The sequence below is a fragment of the Pteropus vampyrus genome, unplaced genomic scaffold (assembly GCF_000151845.1).
Source record: "Pteropus vampyrus isolate Shadow unplaced genomic scaffold, Pvam_2.0 Scaffold21, whole genome shotgun sequence".
Classification (NCBI taxonomy): Eukaryota; Metazoa; Chordata; class Mammalia; order Chiroptera; family Pteropodidae; genus Pteropus; species Pteropus vampyrus.
In genome coordinates this window covers 12,477,097-12,497,045 of record NW_011888802.1, presented here as the reverse complement: position 1 = coordinate 12,497,045, position 19,949 = coordinate 12,477,097, and the positions used below count along the sequence as shown (strand labels likewise).

Genomic DNA, 19,949 nt, shown 5'->3' with positions numbered 1-19,949 from the left:
GGAAACTTCCCTGACCTGTTGAAGGAAATAGACACACAAGCCCAGGAAGCACAAAAAATCCCAAACAAGATGAACCCAAGGAAGCTCACACCAAGACACATTCTAATTTAACAAAGGTTAAGGACAATCTTAAAAGCAGCAAGAGAAAAGCAGTTAGTTACCTACAAGAGAGCTCCCATAAGACTATGAGCTGATTTTTCAACAAAAACTTTGCAGGCCAGAAGGGATTGGTACTAAATATTCAAAGTAATAAAAAGCAAGGACATACAACCAAGACTACTCTACCCAGCAAGGCTATCTTTTAAAATCAAAGAAAAGATAAAGAGCTTCCCGGACAAGAAAAGTTAAGGAGTTCATCACTACTGAAGTAGTATTACAAGAAATGTTAAAGGGACTTCTTTAAGAAGAAAAGGAAGAAGAAAACATATATATATGAATAATAAAATGGCAAAAAAGTAACCTCAAAAAATGTTGAATTGCGTTCATTTTCCTGAGGTAGGCCTGCAGTTGAGGCATTGGAATCGTAGTAGGTATGAGGTTTAATGGCCATCTTATTTCAGAAGTATATATTAAAACGAAATACACCTTCGATAAAATAGAAGCCACAGCTGCTTTTTTTTTTTCCCCTTGACAGCTAATGATGGCAAGGCTAATGACTTTGCTTAAGACCATACATAGAAGTAGCTGGAAGGACCCCTCCCCATAAGCATGAAGGAAGAAACTTGGTTTCCTAATCAGTGTAGCAGGGTGGGATACATCAGTTTATCCAGTAGCTGTAAGAAATTGTTCAGCTATAGGTATAAAAGGAGAGAGGCCAGCTAGCCTATTTTCCTCCATTTATGACTGGAATTTTTTCCTTCAGAATTCCATTCCTCTTGACTCCGGGTTTTATACTGATACCATAGTAGAGACAAGGAGAAATAGTTAAAGCACATGGGTTTACATCAAGGTACTGCAGTTTGAGTCACACGGGCTCCTGGCCATGAAGTTACAGTTCTGGTGGTGTCCTTCTTCCATGCTTCTGTCTGCAGTTGCGGACATGGATTCCCTAAGTACAAAATGCTGCTGGCTTTCTCCATAATACACAGTAACTTCCTGTGAGAACTTGGGACAACCGCTTAACCTCCCAACTTTATGGTTCCTTATCTGTAAATGGAAATGACAGTTCTTTCTTTTCTCATTCCCAAGATGGGTACAAGGATCCTCTGAGAAAACTGATATGGAAGAGCTGTGAAATGATAACCTAAGTCTGTGTAAGGCGTAACCCTGCTAATCCTTTCCTCGGAGACATCGTGCCTTGGGCCCACTGCCCGGGGTGGCATAGTGAGGAATGCCCTGGGCTGGCAGATAGAGGATATGGGTACTGGCACTGAGAAGACACGGAATAACCCGTGTTAACGCAGGCAAGCAACTTAACTTTTGCTGCCAGGCTCCTGCTTGGTCAAAATTTCCGTCAACTGATAACTGCCTGCAAATCGTCCATGTTCCTCTTCTGGTTTTTAAACCTGCCAGTTGTCTTTTCTTAGAACCCTCTAAACAGTGTTTAGTATTCTTCCATATGTTTGTATAGCACTCTGTGCCTTGTGCAGATGGTCATGGATTCGTATCCATCTAAGATGGTAAACTTCAGAGATCTTGGCCTACGCCATGTGAGTCTGCACGTCCCCACCATTCAACCCCACTTTCATAACAGGCGGACATTGCGTGTTGAATTGCATTCATATCACCTGAAGTTGTACACCAGGATATCATACTTTTCCTGATAAAGATGGGTATTTAAACCAGCATCATCCATGAACTTGGGTTTCTATTCTACCTGTTGTTTTTAGATCAAGATCATTTCCTAAGATAGGATCACCTCACAGGATGAAGTAATGATTAAGTGAACATTCATCAACCTCTTAAAACAGTGCCTCGCATACAGTAAACACCTGATAAAGTGCATCTGCTTTTGTTATCATCTTTAGCCTTTGAAATAGACATTTTAAATACTTATCCTAATGATGAAAATTTTAATGTATATCCGAATGATTAAAAAAATTTTTTAGACATTATAAATTGTTTCCTTAATGTCAAAACTTAGATTTCTAAGAAATATCAAAAATTTATTTCATCATTTTTTTGGTCTCTTTTTTATTGGTCATGCTGATAAATGCTGAAATTCTTTAAAGGTATTTAGAGGAAAAATTAATGGCAAATTAAGAAGCTCAAATAAGTAAAAATAAAATTCCTGGGCAATAAAAATTTGGCTGTATATTTGGGGCAAGCTTAAATATATCGTAATAGCTAACAATGTGGGCTCCCTGATATATGCTTTATATATAGTCTGGATCAGGTTACTTTTTCTCTCCCTGAGCCTCATCATCTCCATCTGTAAAATGAGATAATACTACTCAATAGGGCTGTTGTGAGAATTAAATGAGTTAATACATGTGAAGTATTTAATGTGCAGCCAGGTACGTAGCATTCAGTAAACGTTATCTATGGATAGAAAACCAAGAAAGCGGAATCCCTACTTCTAAAGATGAACATTTAAATTTTTTTCCCTCCTTTTCTGAGCACTAAATTTGTAATTAACTACTTTTTTATCCTTATGTTTATAGCCTAGTCTTCTGGATTCCTCATCCATGGTTCCTGCTTGCTAATTTCCCTGGTAATACCTACAGACTCATGATAGTTTGGGTTTCAAGTCTTAAACCCCTCTGAGTCTGAAATTTTCTCATCTGTTAAGTAAAGAAAATAGCAATGCTTACCACAGAGGACTACTGAGTGTTTCAAAAGAGCTAATACCTGAAAGTTCTTAGTACCGTGTTTGGCACATAGTGAGCATGCAATAAACATCATCATTATTTCTGTTGGATGAGGAAGCATTCCTTGTCATCCCAACAAGCTAGGAGTTTAATCTTAACAAAACAACCCATTAAAGCCTATTTTTGAAAAGAATTCTTGATAAGGAGGTTAAAATGTTTGTGGTCACTTCCTCCATACCGAAGAGCAATTCTCTGGGACACCAGCAGGATGTCCGAGAATTCAACTCAATTCTGCCACTGTCTACCTGGAGATGGAATCAGATTCCATGGGCAAAGGGCTTAGTCCTTAGTCACAAGACCTCCCTTCACTTCAGACTCCAGATAAGCCCAGGTTGTCACCTGTACTTCTGACTGACCAGCTGGCTATAATAAGAGGTTCCCATGATTCCCTCCCTGGGTTCACTTAATTTGCTAGAACGGCTCACAGAACTCAAGAAAACTCATTTACTCTTTAGATTACTGATTTATTACAAAAGATGGTAAAGTGTATGCATCAACAGCCAGAGGAAGAGACACATAGGGCAAGGTCCTGAATGAAGCTCAGAGAGTTTCTGTCCTTGTGGATCTACGAGCCCATCGTGGTGGCAAAGCGTTTTGGTTTTCCATTTTGGAAGCTCTGAAAAAAAGGACAAGGAGCTGTCCTTTTGAGTTTTTATGGAGGCTTTATTACAGTCATGATTGACTAAGTCATTGGCCATTGGCCATTTATTCAACCCTCAAGCTCCTCTCCTCTCCCTGGAAGTCAGGGAGTGGGACTGAAAGTTTCAGTCCTCTAAACCACAGGGTGGCTCCAATGACAACCAGCTCCGATCCTGTGGTGCTTGCAAAACATAACATAACAAAAGACACCTCGATCACGCTCAAAACTTAGGAAATTCCAAGGGTTTTGGGAGTGCTGTGCCGGAAATGGGGATGAAGACCAAATATTTGTCTCTTGTTATGAATCACAATATCACAGGAGGTCTCTGTATCTGTTTTCACTATTTCAGACATTTCTGCAAGTGATTTCTGTGGTAGGCGTGGCGGTGGCGGTGATTCCTTGGATTGTGATACCTTTGGTTCCCCTCTGCATCATTTTCTTTGTTCTTCGTAGTTTTTTCTTAGAAACATCAAGAGATGTCAAACGCCTGGAATCTACAAGTGAGTACCAAGACTCTTGGGTTGGGATGGCAATGTAAGTAAGCTAGCTTCCATTCATGCCATAATTAAAGAGATCCCTGAAATTCTGCAGACTCCATATTTTGAAATGTCTCATGAAATAAATGTTAAGTAACTGAATACAATGGCCACCATTAGTCATTGCGGGCTCGAAGGCAAATAGATCTAGTGGCATGCCAGGTGCAACTTTCAGTTTAGCACAAAGAAGGAATGGAGGATGTGTATAGAATAATACTCCTCGGAAGTGTGTGCTCCATGAAGACAGGGACCATTTCTGTTCCTGTTCATGACATACTTCCTGATACAGAGCAGAAAAGCAATAAAAGTTTTTATGGGATATAAAATATTTCATGTTTTAACTGGTATAGAAGGAAAATAGAAAATTATTCTTCCTTTGAATTTATTAGAAATGACAAGGAAAAGATCAGGGGAAGGAAAGGAAGCATTGAGAAACATACTCATGTCAGAAGTGATACATTTGAAAAATATATTACTTTCACACACTCAAAAAATGGCAAATAAGTTGTGGTTGTTAAATGTTTTGAAAGATAAGCACTGTTATTTTCAGTTTTGCTCTTTATTGTCACCGGTATTTGGTGTAGTGCCACACTGTTTGAGATTTTCTTTCCCTCCTGGGCCATCCATATTAAGGGATGGTGAAAATCCCCTTAGGAGGACACAGGAAAGGGATCAGTTTAGTATGCATTTAGTCTATTACTCTATTCAGCTTCCTAGTTTTGGAATAATAGAGAAAGCACTTTATGATTAATCATTCTAGTCTATAGATAATCGCAGAGGATGGAGTAATTCAGAGCCTATCTCAATATTGCACAACCATATTTCATTATTATTAAAACAAAAATAAGAATAGATTTTTATTTTTTAAAAAGGTACAAGGATGATAGCCAAAACATAAAGAAGGAAGATATTTGTATCGGAAACCTCAACTTTGGATAGTTACTACAAACTAATACTAACTCGGATTTCTGGGAACCAAGCTAAGGAGAGAAACATTGATTCCCGTGGCTTTTCCTACCTACCAAGTGGAAATATACAAGTTCGTTAGGATAAAGCAGTTTTTTTGTTGTGACAAATGTGTTTCTTTTTAAGTAATGAACTCTGGAGAGGCATTTGTCTTAAGTATTTGCATAAAGGATAGTGGGTGACAGTTTCATGAAAGCTGTAGAAAAAATTTTCAGTCATCAAGAGCGGTTTGGTTTTCTGAGGTGTTTCAATGGGATGGTGGAGCAGAGTTGACCTGATGTGTGTAACATTCTGCTGATGTGACTTGTTATGATGATAGGACTTGGAGAAGGCAGAATAAGTGACAGACTCCAACCAGTCTTTTGTATAGACAATAAGGCTTCAGACCTTTTATGATTTGAGGCCACTTATGAAATGGAGTCATCCCATGTTGTCACAAAGGAGATAGTCTCTAGTATATTCAAAGAAAGGTTGTGTTTCATGTGGAAGTAGAGAGAAAGGGACCTCTTGAGACTTTTTTCTGATCTGGAGATTCTGAGAACTTTGGCATGGTCCCTGTGGAATATTTGGGTTTTCCTGAACCCCAGTAGGCAGTGACAATGAGTTAGACAGTAAGTTAAATCCAGATCCTCCCTCCTCCACACCCCCAAATAACCAATGTGGTGGCCAGTTGATTAGAACTTTTTATTGTTATTTATATGAGTAGTCTGTGCCATATATAACAATTCCACTGTTTCCTCTGGGCAGTAATTGATAGTACCTCTTGAGGTCACTGCTGGAGCCGCTAGCAAAAAGAAAGGACCTGATTGCCATGGCTAGAAGACATAAACCTACTTCCTCCTTGTGCTTTGAAGGACTACTGAAGTTTTATTTTCAGATAATACTGCCTAGCTGACTCTTAGTGACAGATCTGCAGTTGATCATAATGGTTTTTCATTTTTGCAAAAGTGAGCATAGCTATGCTCCGTCATAGAGAAGTGCATAAAACCAAGATGGCATTTGGTTGTGTATTTCTCTAGCCAACTCTATTCATTTAGCAATGCCTGAATTATGAAGACATATCGAAATTCTGTCTGTAAGGGTTCTGTGATTAACTAGCAATGTCTGCCAGGGGCATTGCTATGGGAGCATTACTTGTGTGCCATGTTTTCAGGCCGTAAATTCTCATGCCAATTCCTAGGGACTTTGTTCAGCTTAAGGTGCTTAATAAGAAGTACAGTAATGGGTAGGGCTACTGGATATTAACTAAGCAAGATTTTGGGATTTTCTAAAGAAACAAAGTCTAGAGAATAATGCATTTAGTCATGTGGGCATCTTTAACCCCTGATCATTCTCTCTGAGACACTGTGGTTGTGATTAAAAGCACAGCCTTGGGAATAAGATAGTTTTGGGTCTGACACTCAGCTCTACCACTTACTTGGGTTAATTTACTTAATTTTGGGCAGTGCTCTTAATCCCTCAGTCTGTTTTTCCCTCTGTCAAGGTAATGTACCTGCCCTCTGGGGTTCTTGTGAGAATTACTTAAGTTGATGCTTGAAAAGTGCTTGCTAGCACTAGAACCTTGAACATGAGGCAGTTAAGAACATAATAACAGCTAGTAGGTCTCATGTAGCATTAATGATAACCTGTAGCAAGGCTGTCAGCCCAGGGTCCTTTCATGCAGTTCTCTGCCCTCCCTCTTCCCAGAGAAGATTAGCAGTCCTTGTGGAATATGTACTAAAGAATCCTCAGGGTCATAGAAAACACAGCTGTCAATGTTGTGAAATGTAGGGTTATATTTGTCTGTGACTGCTAATGCCATGGGTGTTGCATAGGTCTACTTCAGGATAGCCAGCTCAGTCTGTGGTAACAAAGGATATTACATTGGTCAAGATGATACTGAAGCCTTGGCATCCCCTCTTCATTTGTACTAATTAACTTTTTTTTGCCGACTCTCCAATTCGCTTATCCTGGCATTCCACTCAGCCCTAAGTGGGGTGTGAAAGAAACAGGATAGCTTTTCACAAGTCTAGATTCCTGCTGTACCACTATAGTACTTGAGTATGAGGTAAAGTAGATGATGTGTTCTTTGGGTACCCTGGTGTTCCAGGCTGGATGATACCTGATTTCTAAAGTTGACCTTGCCACATAATCGTTGCCACTTTGATCTGGTGAGGGAAGCAAGTGAGGATGTCCAAGCTGAAGAATTTAATTCAAATACTCTTTCCTGGTTGAACACCACATCTACTTCCTTCTCAGAAGAATCGCCTATAACAAAATTGTTTATTTGCTTTGGACATGAGAGCGTGGTTCTAGTGGGTTCTCTACACTGCCTGGACTCTCTCAATGGAGTAATGGGCCCTAGAATTATCCTGAACCATCCCTATGAGCACCCTGTATCCAGACTGTGTTCTGGGGAAAGGTTGGGACATCTGCTGGGGAGTGCAGAACCAGACCTGTCAGAGCTTCCGGCCTTTCTTATTTTAAGCATGAGCTCCATCTATATTCATACTGCTGTCTTAAAAGTACAAAGTTAAAAGAAGCTAAAATGAATACAAGTTTAAAATTACTCAGTATAATGAAGAGAGAGAACACTGTATATGCTAGAGTAAGATCACAAACATACAACTGGTTGATCAGAACCATCCCAGAATCACTTAAGCCTTTTTGCCTGAATTAGATTCAAGGGAAAATGTTAGGCCATGTCCCAGTTTAGAGAACATTTTTCCCCTTAAGGCACTATTACAGGTGAGGGTCCCTAATGGTTAATGTTCTCAGTCAAAAAAGAGCCCCAGGGCTAAGTGGATAGTCAGCTAGCCCACGGCCCAGGCTGTCCCTCCCACTGCCCATGTCTTTTCACTGTCTCTGAACCCCAGTGCCACACATGGAAGCCTGCTTCTTCTTTGCTTGTAGAACTGTGGTTGCTAAGTGCAGGAGGAGGGTCCATGTCTGCACATTTGTGGAAGAGCCCCAAGGCTGAGTGGATAGTCAGCTGACCCACGGCCCAGGACCACCCCTCCAAACACACACACACACACACACATGCAGTGCTCACATAAACTTCAGTATTGACTGAACTGACACACAGACAGGTACCTGGCTACTAGGCTAAGGAGTCAAGCCCTGAAAATAAGTTTGAGTTTTTCCCTTGAGTCTTTTTTTCCATCATTTTATAAAATCTGCAGCTTCCTGTAAGATAAGTGATCTTCACTTCCCCTAAACACCCAAGTTTTACTAACGTCTTCTCTAGGAGATTCACAGGTACCAAAGTGATAAGTCAGTACTTCTGGTAAAAGCGCAGATTATTACTCATTGCAGAAAGAGGTCACAGGCTCACGATCTGCCTCTGACGATAACTAGTTACAGCCTCATTCGTGGTGGGGAATAAAACTGTAAGGGATTGTCCCTGCCTAGAAGCATGCAGTCTACCTGTTCTCCAATGTGCAGGAGCCAGACCATGGTCCTCTTACAGTGTGCTCTCAGAGAAGATGGCAAAGAAACCAATGGCCAGTCATGTGACATCAGGCTCCAAGCCAGTGTGAAGTTACTCAAAAGAGAATGGCCACTAAGATCACTGTCAAATTCTGAAAGGTCGATGTCACTGCCATATGTCGTGGTAAGCTCCAATCACCAGGACAAGTGCCTGGTAGGGAAGTTATAAAAATATCCATCAGGTTCCTTGTGCTGAAATTAAGACTATTGAAAGACATCTTGGCTCTGTAGGTTTTGTGGGCATAAGGGGAATACAGTACACAGGCGTGCAGCAACCCATACAGAGACCCTTGGTGCACCAGCATCTCAGGATGCCAGGGGATAGCAAACTGTCCACCTTACCTATCATGCACTTGTCCTATGCCAGGTTTGGGGATATACTATTGACTTTATCCCGGCCCTTAAGAAGTTAATAATCTAAAGTAGAGACAGATACCTAGCTAATCATAATTCAGTGTGGTAAGTACTCTTAACAGAGAATTAAATTTAAAAATGCTACTGACTCAAAAATTAGTGAACAATAATTTCTGCCTGGAGGGATGTCAAGGCAGAATATGGAGGGAGGCCATGTTTGGGGAAGATCTTGAGGAATGAGTTCATAAAGAAATCTAAATCTAGTTATGCTTTGGATTTGGTCAAAGGTTCAAAGAGAAGCTTTTATATACAGGTCATTAAAGTGAAGCATGGTGTGAACAGGAGGTTGAGGGCTGACGCAGAGGGTACTCTTCGGGAGGGAGGAGGAGTCCCTTCTCCCCAGAGCAGCCTGCTGGGAAGCCCTAGGTGTGCTGTTTGGTGGGACTTGCCACCACAGAGCACGGGAGGCAGTTGGTTTCCTTGCATCCAGTCTCACTGGCTTTATCTGTCATTTGTCTTTCTCTGCCTCCCCAGCACGGAGCCCAGTGTTTTCCCACCTATCATCTTCTCTCCAGGGTCTCTGGACCATCCGGGCATACAAAACTGAAGAGAGGTTTCAGGAACTGTTTGACGCACACCAGGATTTGCATTCAGGTCTGTAAGTTTCTGGAAACATCTTCAAAGGTTGGAATATGCTGCTTTCTGAGGCTTGACCTCCCTCTCAGGTAGCCTTATTGGCTGGCACCTCTCTCTGCCTCCCCCTCAGACATCCTGTCTGCTCATCTTCCTCCTCCCCGCTTCCCCTTGGCCATAACTTCTCTCAGAGTCCCCTCTGCGCCCTCCTCTTCCCCAATCATGCCACTGCTCTTCTCCCACTGACTGGCTTGCATTGTCCTTCCCTCGTCATGCCCTGTGACTTTTTTGTCCCTTTAGAGTTGGGGTCAGTGAACTTTTTTTTGCAAAAGGCCAGATAGTAAATATTTTAATTTTGTGCACCATATTGTCTTTATCGCAACTACTCAACTTTGCCAAGTAGCATGAATACAGCTAAAGATAATACATAGCAAATGACTATGGCTGTGTTCCAATAAAACTTCATTTACAAAAACAAGGTGGTGGGCCATTCTTGGCCCACGGGCTGTAGTTTGCCAATTTTTTTTTTTTCAGAGCATACAGGGTGGCAGAAGTGACTAAGGAAGTCAAATTCCTGATGATCAGATTTGCCACCCATTTGACGTATATTATTCTTTGTAATAGTGAAGCTTTTTCAATGTAGAAATTTCAGAATTTCCTCTAAGTTTGTAAAATCCTGGCTCATCTTTATCATGTTTTGAAGATAGAATGACACTTTGAAAACCACATGCAGATCCTTTTATTTAGCAGAATGGTCATTTCGATAGAGGCTCCTAAGGAATAAACACTGTGTGCAGGGCCCTGTATGGAGCTGCACTCTCTGCTGTTAGAGAACTGGGAACAGTCGACCATATCAAAGGATGAGCTTCACGTTGAAGCCCAGCGCTACACGAGATGCACTGATGAAACCGTTGTTCCATGTTCTTTAATAGCACATTTCTGTTTATAACCTGTGGGCTGAATTTTTCAATGCATGCTTCCCAAAAAGCCACTGCACTGATTCCTAAGTGTACCATATACATTGCCTCATATCACACTTAGCTTTCTGGAATCTTCAGAGTCCTTAAGTATACGACATTGTTGTCCTACTTTGTATAAAAGTCTTCTGTAGTTCAACTGAGCAAAATGTTCCCCCTTCAAAGCAGTTAACGTGTTCTTTCTACTTATTCATGGTGCTTCTTATGGTTCACAAATCCAGAGGCCTGGTTCTTATTTTTGACTACGTCCCGATGGTTTGCCATGCGTCTGGATGCCATCTGTGCCATCTTTGTCATTATTACTGCCTTTGGGTCGCTGATTCTGGCAAAAAGTAAGTACAGATGTGAATAACTATTTATGGTATGATTACAATTTATAACTACATTTACAATTATTAAATTAAACTTTAGCCACTTTGTCTAATATCATAAACTGTTTGGTTCAGTGAATTGTATTAAAGTGTTTGCAGTATGTCAGGTTAGGTGTGATTCCCCACTGTGGCCCATGTAGAGGAGTCATTTGCATCTGGATGAGTTCTTTTTATCTTTCTTAAATGGGTTAAGACATACATAAATGTCATAAGCTGACCTAAACATCCTGGTAGTGTCCAAATTTACTGTTAAGCCTTTTGTCCAGTTTAAGGCTTAAGGTTTTAGCTTTAGGACGATTCATATCCCTTGGCTATAGGTGCCCGGTGCACTGGGTTGAAAAAGGTTCTCAGCAGGAAAAAATATTATCCTCACTGCCACGTGGGTACGAGGTGAGCAGGTATTGGCGTGCATGACATGAATTCACCATCCCTAACTATTCCATAGTAACAACACCAAATCACAATATTTAATAATGGAACAAATGAGAACAGTGTTTTAGATTTTAAAATCTTAGTGCCCACTGCCTTGGTTTAATGGTTTTCACCTATAGTTGCATTGGATATAGAGAGTGAAATTACATAATGGTCCTTGCAACCATAATGAAACTCTTAAGTAATGACTTCCTTACCTATATTATACTGCCAAGTGTATGTCAGTCCTGTTGGGATTAATAACTTATTTAATAGTCTTTCTGAATTCATAATGAGTTGTGTGTGTGTTGGGTGTGTGTGTGGGGGGGGTATCATGGTCTCAATCAGCAGATAGTAAAAAGTATGACTATTACTATCATTAAATACAAAGTATTTAAATATTATAAAAGAGTCTTCTTGATAAAGTGATAGAAGGAACCAGCCTCAGGGAGAAGAATGGGACTGACTTTATTTCCCTTCTTTTTCCTCATTTAGCTTTGGATGCTGGGCAGGTTGGCCTGGCATTGTCCTACGCCCTCACACTCGTGGGGATGTTCCAGTGGTGTATCAGGCAAAGCACTGAAGTTGAAAATATGGTAATGTTTATCTTAACGTTCTCAGGCTTTTCAAGTCTCCTTGGCATTAAATAGCATAAAAGTACTTCTTATGTAAAATATTAAAACTGTTATTTTTACATCGTAGCTAGCAGAGATTTTTAGATCCTTCTTCCATCTGTTTAAAGTTAATATAAAATAAAATGTATACATCTTTTTCTCAGTCTTATGTATGCTATGTCAGCAGGTTTTATATTCATCACAAGCTGTCTTCAAATGTAATAAATGTCTCTGTAGGAGGGAGGTTCTGAAATCCTGGAGAGGATATAAGCTAATTTCTTAGAGTCCTGTTTATTTTTGTTTCTTAATGGGTAATTTCTCATTCCTGGTAAAAGAAAAATTCAGTATTTTGAGGTTGTTTGTTTGTTTAATTAATAAGTAATCCCCCTTCCCCATTTTAGGATTTATTCTTGTTTGTGTTGAACACTTGAATTTGCTGGTGTCTCTTCTTTTTGGTAGGATAAGCTCCCTCTCATAATGTGCTAGTCATAGGTGTTGAGTTACAGTTGTTTAGTCGATATGTTAGTTATCTCCTCTTTTGGATATTTGCACCTTCTCCTAAAGGGAGAAAAACAGTAAAAGTAAAATCTTTCCATTTTACTCTTCTAATAAAGTAGAAAGTGACTATTAAAATGAGGTTCAACGGCCATCCAGTTTAATTCATCTGTAACAGATGACCCTTCTGTAGCATCAGTTACTGATTGGTGGCTATAAGTATTCTTTTCTTTGACAAAATCCTCTAATTTTTATTCAGATGTGAAAAGTGGGTAAATGAAATCTTAGCGTTCAATTCTCTAGTAGTTTTTATATAGTCTTAAGGTAAGTAGCCATAAGTAAAAGTATCACAGGATGTTGAACAAGTTTGTAAACCATCAAAGTCCTCACCAAACACCTGTGTCTCTCCTTTGAGGATGTTAAGACCTGAGGTGGTATTAACCAACTAGGCCTAAACACAACATTTCATTTACAGTCTCTTAACATCCATAAACAACACCCTTCATTCCTAACCTATGCAATATCATATGTCTTTCAGATGATTTCAGTAGAAAGGGTGATAGAATATACAGACCTTGAGAAAGAAGAGCCTTGGGAATACCCAAAACGCCCACCACCAGGCTGGCCCCATGAAGGAGTGATAGTCTTTGACAATGTGAACTTCACATACAGTTTAGATGGGCCTCTGGTACTGAAACACCTGACAGCACTCATTAAATCAAGAGAAAAGGTTTGTTTAAACTATTTTTGACTCTTAAATTTCAACTAAAGATTTAGTGCCACATCTACTTGTTGGCTTCCTTGTGATCATGTCAAGGGGACTCTATTCCTCTGAGGATGCAAATTAGATCAGTGATTATAGATAAGTCTTGGAAACTGACCATGAATGTGAATACCAACATTTCTATCCTCATGGTGGTGGATGAGCCCTGGGTCACAGGGCTGGAACTTAACCTGACTCAGGATACTCAATCTAACATCTAATTATTCGTACCTAAGTCTTGGAAGTCAACTCTGGCCCCTTGTCACTAACCCCCCAATATCTAATTCCTATTGATTCTTACTTCTTTGTAGTTCTCAAATCCTTCTCTTCCTCATGGCAACCTTCAGCTGCAGTCCTCCACCGTCCCTTGGCCCATTCTGTAGACTCATCTTCCAATACCTCATATTTTGCTGCTCTTCTCATGCCCTCCCACCCGCAGGCTGCTTCTTTCTGGAACACAAGTTTGATCCTTTCTGGGCTCTCCACTAGCTCCTCCTGGCCTGGGAGAGCCGCTGCTAGAACCATAGTGAGGCCTCAGCTCTACTCTGGCAAGGGGCGTATGGCCAGTTCTCAGCCACCAGAGAAAAGTCCGGACTCTGTGACTTGGTCAGGGCTCAGGAACCAGAGTCCACAGCTGGAGGCAGTAAAGGGCCTGGGGACTGGCTCAAAGTCAATGAAAGGAAACCTAAAGGGGCAGGGGATGATACATGTGGGGGACCAGCGGGAGGTTTGTGACCTGGTCTTGCCAGTGTTAAGTCCACCAGCAGTGGGACTTGGGGCCCCAGCTGGGACCAGAGCAGGCTCTTGAAGAGTGATTAAACCAGAACAGATGAGGCTGTAGGGAAGCTCTTCTTCCGCCTACCTCTCCAGCCTCAATTCCTAACATATGCATACCCCCTGCACTCGGGTAGTGCGTAGGTTCTCCCAAAGCATGCACACTGCCCCTTTACCTTAGAGACCATTCCTTTCCGTTGTCTGGCAGGTGAAAGTCTCCTTGTTTTCATAGTCAACTCTAATGCATCTGCCTCTGTGAGACCCTCAGTTCTTCCACAGCATTCTATATATTCTTTAAGGTAGTAGTTATAGTGCATCCAAGTTCATGGCAGAATTAGTCACGGTACCCAAAAGTTGGAAGCAACCCAAGTGTCCATCAAGGGATGAATGGATAAACCAAATGTGGTACAGCCATACAATGGAAAGTTTCAGCCTTAAAAACGAAAGAAGTTCTGAGACATGGATGAACCTTGAGGACATTATGCTAAATGAAATAAACCAGGCACAAAAAGACAAATGCTGTAGGATTCCACTTATTAAGAGGTTACTAGAGTGATTAGATTTAGAGACAGAAAGTAGAATGGTGGTTGCCAGAGGCTGGTGGGACCAATGAATGGAGAGTTAGTGTTTAGTGGGTACATAGTTTTGTGTTGCAAAGCAAAAAGAATTCTGGAGATTGCTTGCACCACAATGTGAATGTATATAACCGTACTGAACTATACACTTAAAAAATGGTTAAGTTGGTAAATTTTATGTTTGTGTATTTTATCGCAATTAAAAAATAAAAGTTAGCATTTATGGCGTGCTTTGTAACTTTAGGTCTGTATCTCACAGTACCCAGAGGCTTCTTAAGGTAGGGAGCATCTTATTTTCATCTTTGTTCCCCAGAAAATGGCATTTTGCAGGGCACACAGTGGGCGCTGGGAGAGTGAGTGAGTAATATGCAGGTACAAAGCAACCAGTAACAAAAATTTACACACAAGACAACTCGTGTAAACAACCCATTACCTAGATGTGTTAAGAATTGCTCTTTTAAGCTCTCTTTCCACCACAGACCCATTTAGTGGACTATAGCCATAATTTAATGAATGATACCCTTGTGACATGAAAGAATAAATGCTCAACTTAATGCCCAAATGATACCTAGGGAACAGCTTTAGTGAGTCACATGGCAAAAGCTGGCTCCTGATTATTTCCAGTTTTATTGTAGGTCTGGAAGAAGGTGAGGACTGCTGTGTTGGGAAAACATTAACTGCAGCTCTTGATGGAATTTTGTCCCTAAGAGCACTTTAAGGGATGTTTGCTGACTGGTAGACAATGTGTCCATCACATATCGCAATCTAAACATAATTCTGTTAATTTGCCCATGTCTTAAATTTCTCTTGAAATCATAAAATATGAATGTTCTAAGAAACTGTCACGCAACTTAGAAACATAACAGATTTGTATTCTTCTGTGTTAAGGCCCCCAGGTCATAGGATTATCCGAGATTCTAAAATGTTTGAGGGAAAATTGAATTTGGAGACCGAATTATGGTAACTCCAATAACAACTTTTGATTTGTGTCTTGGTCCACTCAGAGTATCGCCTTTAGCTCCATTTATGAATTCAGAAATTGTATCCAGCCAGCGTAGTCATGAAATGATTTCACTCTGCCTGTGAAGATTCCAAGTTTCATCTCCTCCATACCTGTGCCAGCCCCCATTATTCTGGGATACCCCTCTGGTCTTGCATTTGATTGAGAGAGGCTGTTGCAGGGGAGGACGTGAGAATGTGCAAACACAGAAGAAGTGGTGCTTTATTCTTTCATTTATTTCCTCTGCTGTCCAGATTCCTGGAAGTTATAGTAAACAAGAAAATCTAATAGATACTAAGCAGGATTCTAATTCACAGAAGAAATACCAAGTAAAATTAAAGAACCAAAATGAGGTAAAAAGCACCCTCGGTTTCCTGGTTAGTTTCTAAACACTGGCTGCATTTTTCATTTAGATGATTTTGTGGTTGATTTGATCATTTTAGAAGAGTACTGGGCCATTTTAAAGCATTTTCCAGCTCTAGAGGTAGATTGATTTTGGTTTATTATTTTTTTTCTTGCTCAGAGCTATTACTTGGATAATACATTTTTAACAGATGTGTACTAGACCTTGCTATAATGTGCAAAAATATTAGTTTCCTACATTTTCTTCTTTTTTATGTCATACTTTCTCAGAAACCCCTCCCCTCACTCTGAGATTGTTTTGTTTCCCATGCCAGTTTTCTGATTCCTCGCTACTCAAACTGTGGTGCCAAGGCCCGCAGCACCTCCGTCACCTGGAAGCTTTTTAGAATGCAGACTCTCAAACCTACCCAGACTTCGCGACGCAGAATTGCCTTTGAACAAGACCCCCTGGTAGTTATCCCTCCCTCATAGGCAGTTTTTGATGACTTATAGCCCATGATTTCCAAGAAATGTCCTTTGACAATTTGAAATTAAGCTCATGAATTACCCCAACCACTATGACTGAGCATGATGCTCTAGAAGTTTCTTTACCACTTACCACCCTACAGATTTATTTACTTTTATATTCTGCAAATTGTGAATTTACATTATAATTTAATTCTGTGTGATTCCAAGCTTATGCATTTATTTGCATCTTTTCAGTATAGTCTGTCTTCATCACAGGCAGTTTTCTTCCTGTTGTCTAGCCCTCCCCAGTCTCCTGCAGAGACTAGAGATATTTCACAATTGGCCAGACCCCGACTGGGTCCCGAGGCAGAGACAACCAGGTGTAGCAATATATTTGAGGCCCTGTCAGCACCTGATGGGATCAAAAATTAGTCTCCCTGTCTCAAGCAGGGCGCTAGGTAAGTCTGGCCTTTTTGTCATGTGTTCCACATAGCTGCAGGTTTCTTTCCTAGCCCAAGCAGTGAGTGCTGTTTCTTCCTGTTAATGGCTAGACCACCTGACCTTGGGTACCTTCTTTTCTCAGAGAACTCTCTTGTCCCACCCACCACATTATACTCATTGGTACCCACATCGTGCTTTTACTCTCTGGCAATAGGATCCATATAGTAGGCCAGTTCCTTTAACTGCAGCTCTTCCAGCGAGACAGAGGACATAATAAGGTGCCAGGCCTTCCACGTGATAAGGAAGCCATGAGCAGGATGGATAAGAGGCAGTCAGACCTGGGTTTGAGTCCTGTCCTGCCACTTAGGGGCTCTATTATTTCAAGCAGGCTAGTTAATCTTACTAAGCCTTGCTCTTCTCTTGTGCAAAATGGAAGTTATAGAACTCAACCTATAGGGTTGTTGTACATCTTAAACAAGATAAGACATGTAAAGCACCTAGCACCGAGATCAGCACAAAGTAAATGCTTGGACAAAGATAGCTGTCATTATCATAGGGTGTAAAATGATCGTAACCTCTTATACTGCATAAATTGTTGTCTGCCTCATGAAAGTGAGGGGTTGGCCGTTTGCAATTGTATTTATGGTTATAGAATCCATCTGCTATGCCTGTCTTCTCTCTAGCTTATCATATACCTAAACAATATGGTAATAGATTTTCCATAAATTTCCCCAGCCTGAGGTAAACTCCTCAACTCTCTATGAAATGCCTCTTTTGTGCAGGACACCACAGTTAATAAAAATAAAACAAAGGTGAATCTAAAACAGATGCTGCTGTCAGTTTAGTAGAAGCAACGGGGTAGTATAAAAATGGCTAATATGTAAGACAGAAGGAGGTCACGGATTTTATGGAAGTTTAGGAAAAGCTGATATAGTATCTGTTAGGGGTGAGAGAAGTCCACATGAGGGGACAAGTAGAGCATTTCTGAGATATTAGGCATTTGAGACAGACCTCGTGACATGTGGTAAGGATTTCAGCAGGTGGAATTGCATGTGAAAGGCATTCCAGGTGGTGGGACCAGCATAAGCAAAGGCATGATGCCTTGATCCAGTGAATGAAGAATTTTCATTCTTCACCTGCAGAGCCTTGGGAGTAGAGGGAGGTGGTTGAACTACCAGGTATATAACAGACATTTTCACATTTAATCCTCACAGCTACCTAGTAATCCCATGGAAGCAGAATTGTGGAGACTAAGGATGGAGAGGTTACTTGGGACAGTTTTGTAGAAAAGACTTCCCAGGGCACAGAGCCTCCTTTCGGAAGTTTAATCTGAGAAGTGAGTGCACATGGACTTTAGTGGGAAGATGCAAAAGCCAAGAAGCCAGTAGCTGTTGTGTATTCCTAGTAAGACATAATGGACATAATGGGGAAAGTGATTCCACTTTTTGGAATCAAACTCATGATGATTAAAACAAAGTTATAACACCCAGGTTTGTGAATGTGCAAGAAAGTGGGTGGGAGTAAAAACCAATTGAAAAGATTGAAATTCAAGGATATTTAACAGAGTTATTTATAATAGCAAAATATCTGCAAATAGAGTGTTTGTTAAATGATCGCATACTGTAATATTATATAGCCATTAAAATGTTTTTATAAAATATTAAATGAAAGAAGATTATAGCAATATATGCAATTAGTCTTATTTTGTTTCAGTATATGAGCTGGTATTTTTAAGAACACATACATAAACACACACGCACAAGTGCAGAAAGAAAATACATCAACATTTTAAAAATGGTTTTATCAGAGTGCTGGGGTTACTGCTAGTATTTATTGACTTTTCAAATTTACTTGTACTGATTATGATTAGGAAAAGAGTTTGTTTTATTTTGTTTCTTAAAAGGTAATGCATCCTTGCACACGGTGATAACCGTGGACATTAAAATGAGGGGATTGGGCCATGAAACATTGCAGAAGTAGAACCTTCAGGGCCATGATGGTGTTGGGAAAAGCTAGAAATAAGGTGAATGCTTTGTGCCTGTGAGCCTGAGAAGGAAGTTATGAGATTAAATTGGGGAAGTCAGAAAAAGCAACTTTTGTGAGTGGGACATTGTGTATTGATCATGTTGAATTTGAGGTATAGAGAGTCAGGTGCAAGTGTCTAATACATTGGTGTAGTTATCAGAGACCAGCCTTGGCTTGATTCAGAAAACACAAAGGAATAGTTGCAAAGCAGCTAACCTAAGACTATCCCAGCGTATCTCTGTGGTGTTATGAATGTAAACTTACTGATATTGGTGATATTCTGCGTGGGCAGTTGGTAAAAACCATTGGTGACCTGCGAAAGATTCAGGCTGTAGTTTTGATGACTGAACAGCAGAGAGAAATAGAACTAAATTTTCTTTGAGTTGCCTTTTTATTATCCTCACTTGAGTTTGGAGCTTATAGTCCTGTGGCTGTGAGCAGCTCTCAGTGCCCCCTGCCATATTTTGGCCATTTAATAAAAGTCTACAAATGTTCCAGTTTGCACAGAGGATCAGTTTCAATAGAGCTGATTGCATGGGGGCATCTGTGCATTCTCAGAGACATGGTTCTTGTCTGTGTCTTAATGTGTGTTGATTTACATATGAGAACACCCAGAAATACATAGAGACACACCTGAGCCATGTATATATGCACTAGGACCCACCAATATGCAGAAAATGACCTACCTCTGAGATATAAATGCATCCTTACCATAAAATACAAAATGGCTACAAAGATAATAAAATTAGCTAAAGCCATTTTTCTTACGTTAAATCCATTTTTCTATAAAGATAATTTTTTTGAGAGAAAAAGACTGCTTCCCTCCCCACACAGGTGTAGTTCCCGAGAGCACTTCCTAATGAACTTTCTGAATGTTACGCTCCTTCTCAGAGCCTGCTTCCTAGGAAGCCTAACCAGGGACAAGGAAGTGGGAATTTAGATGAAGATGTATATATAAATTTAGGAAAGAATTTCATACCTGGTATGTTCTATTTTCTTCTGTAAAGTTGGAGGCAAATTCAGTTCATACGAGTCAAGGATGCATGCCAATCATTGCAATGTTGTAGTGTTAGAGGAAAATTAAAAATAAATATACAGCAATAGGTAAATGGTAGAGTAAATTCTGATATATCATTTGCATAAAATACATAATTAAGAAAATGATGGCTCAATGTAGACAAATTGTGATTTAGTGGGAATGAGAAGATTCAAATCTAGGGAAGAGTTTGAAAATGGTTTACAATAGCTACTATGGAGACAGAAAGGGAACTTACTGGCATCTG

The 19,949-nt window shown here is 40.3% G+C and overlaps 1 protein-coding gene across 1 annotated transcript in view; it reads left to right on the top strand.

The window, feature by feature from the left end:
* The window catches only part of ABCC4 (ATP binding cassette subfamily C member 4), a 230,511-nt gene that overhangs the window by 172,257 nt on the left and 38,305 nt on the right, over positions 1 to 19,949 (top strand). The window contains exons 23-27 of the mRNA XM_023528014.1: positions 3,800 to 3,950; positions 9,312 to 9,431; positions 10,609 to 10,719; positions 11,665 to 11,765; positions 12,817 to 13,008. Of these exons, the coding sequence (XP_023383782.1) occupies positions 3,800 to 3,950; positions 9,312 to 9,431; positions 10,609 to 10,719; positions 11,665 to 11,765; positions 12,817 to 13,008 (675 nt within the window). The remainder of the gene's footprint in view (positions 1 to 3,799; positions 3,951 to 9,311; positions 9,432 to 10,608; positions 10,720 to 11,664; positions 11,766 to 12,816; positions 13,009 to 19,949) is intronic.